The sequence below is a fragment of the Oxyura jamaicensis genome (assembly GCF_011077185.1).
Source record: "Oxyura jamaicensis isolate SHBP4307 breed ruddy duck chromosome 25 unlocalized genomic scaffold, BPBGC_Ojam_1.0 oxy25_random_OJ70103, whole genome shotgun sequence".
Classification (NCBI taxonomy): domain Eukaryota; kingdom Metazoa; phylum Chordata; class Aves; order Anseriformes; family Anatidae; genus Oxyura; species Oxyura jamaicensis.
This window is the reverse complement of record NW_023304689.1, coordinates 39-2200: the sequence shown is the minus strand read 5'-3', so window position 1 is coordinate 2200 and position 2162 is coordinate 39. Positions and strand designations below refer to the sequence as shown.

Genomic DNA, 2162 nt, shown 5'->3' with positions numbered 1-2162 from the left:
GCCCCCCCCCCCCCCCCCCCCGCAGTGGACCGATGTCCTGGACAGTTTCTGCGATGACGAGTTTGGGGTGAAGACGCGCCAGTTCCACTGCTGCCGCCGGCACGGGGCCGCGCGGCGCCGCTGCTTCGCCGACGCCACCGCCGACGCCGCCACCCAGATCACCGAGGTGACCCAGGTGACCGTGTGGGACGTCTCCGGCGAGCCGTCCTTCCCCCCCGGCGAACCCACGGCCGCCAACATGGACAACATCTGCCTCCTGCGGGGGCTGCGGCCCGGCCCCCGCGGCCTCCCCGGGCCTCGCGTGCGCTTCCACACCCGCCTGGAGCGCGACTTCGGCCGCTGCTGCCAGAACACCAGCCTCGAGTGCGCCCACGCCGCCGTGAGTGTCGGGGGACGGGGACACGGGGCTCCTGGGGGGTGACGTGGGTGTCCTTGGGGGTGACCTGGGTGTCCTGGGGGTGACACGGGTGCCTTAGGGGGTGTCGTGGGTGTCCCAAGGGGGTGACCTGGGTGTCTTAGGGGGTGGTGTGGGTACCCTAGGGGGTGACACGGGTGCCCTAGGGGGTGGCATGGTGTCCTGGGGGTGGCATAGGTGTCCCGGGGGTGGCATAGGTGTCCCAAGGGGGTGGCATGGGTACCCTAGGGGGTGTCGTGGGTGTCCCAAGGGGTGTCATGGGTACCCTAGGGGGTGACACGGGTGCCTTAGGGGCTGGCATTGGTGTCCTAGGGGGTGACCTGGGTGTCCTAGGGGGTTACACGGGAGCCTTAGGGGGTGACACAGGTGCCCTAGGGGGTGGTATGGGTACCCTAGGGGGTGTCGTGTGTGTCCCAAGGGATGTTGTGGGTACCCTACGGGGTGACACGGGTGCCCTAGGGGGTGGCATGGTGTCCCGGGGGTGGCATGGGTGTCCTACGGGGTGGTATGGGTACCCTAGGGGGTGTCGTGGGTGTCCCAAGGGATGTCGTGGGTACCCTAGGGGGTGACACGGGTGTCCTAGGAGGTGACCTGGGTGTCTTAGGGGGTGGTGTGGGTGCCCTAGGGGGTGACCTGGGTGTCCCAAGGAGTGTCTTGGGTACCCTAAGGGGTGACACAGGTGTCCTAGGGGGTGACATGGGTGTCCCAAGGGGTGTCCCAAATGTACCGGGGAGGTGGCACAGGTGTCCCAAGGGGTGACTCGTGTGTCTTGGGGGTAGCACCAAAGTCCAGTGGGGGTGACACAGATGTCCTGGGGGGGGGTGACACAGCAGTCTTGGGAGTGTCACAGGTGTCCCAAGGGGTGACACAGATGTCCTAGGGGGTGACACAGGTGTCCCAGGGGGATGATGCATGTGTCTGGAGAAGACCCAAGGTGTCCCAGGGGGGTGACACTGGTGTCCTGATGGTGTTGGGGTGTGTGGGGGGGGATGTGACGTTGTCCTGAGGGGGCTCCGGGTGTCCCAGGAGGGGGTCCTGGGGCATCTGGGGACGGGAACACTGAGGGCAGGGGGTGTTTGTGGTCGGGGTGGGGACGGACGAGGACAATTCCTCCATGGCCCCAACAGTGGCAGAAGGGCCTGGATCGCTACTGCCGGGAGGAGGGGGGGGTGAAGACGGGCCAGCACCGCTGCTGCCAGCGGGGAGGGGGCCGTGCCCGCAGCCGCTGCTTCGCCGCTGCCGCCCCCCACCCTGCCTACGACCGCGAGCTGCACAACGTCAGCCTGGCCCGGATGGGCCCTGCCATGCTGCGCACCCTCTGCGGCCCCATGCGGCTGCTCAGCAAGAGGTGGGTGACTGGGGGGGGGGGGCACCCCATAGCCTAGGGACCCCCTCCTGCCCCTCCCCATTTCCCCAGGACCCCCTCCCTATAGCCCTGGGACGCCCCTCCTGCCCCTCCCCTTAGCCCCAGGACCCCCTCTCCATAACCCCGGGACCCCCTCCGACATCTCCCTGCCCCTCCCCGTAGCCCCAGGACCCCCTCCTGCCCCTCCCCATTTCCCCAGGACCCCCTCCCTATAGCCCTGGGACCCCCCGCCTGCCCCTCCCCGAAGCCCCAGGACCCCCTCCTGCGCCACCCCATAGCCTCAGGACCCTCTCCCCATAGCCCCTGGACCCCCTCCTGCCCCTCCCTGTAGCCCCAGGACCCCCTCCCCATAGCCCTGGGACACCCTCCCCATCTCTCCAT

At 68.6% G+C, this 2162-nt stretch overlaps 1 protein-coding gene across 1 annotated transcript; it reads left to right on the top strand.

Moving 5' to 3' along the window:
* Window positions 1–6: 6 nt before the first annotated feature.
* On the top strand, window positions 7–1832 carry LOC118158290 (extracellular matrix protein 1-like). Its single transcript, XM_035312929.1, has 2 exons — window positions 7–379; window positions 1543–1832. The coding sequence occupies exons 1-2, from the start codon at window positions 239–241 to the stop codon at window positions 1798–1800; spliced, it is 399 nt and encodes a 132-aa protein (XP_035168820.1). The 5' UTR covers window positions 7–238; the 3' UTR covers window positions 1801–1832.
* The last annotated feature ends 330 nt before the right edge of the window (window positions 1833–2162 follow it).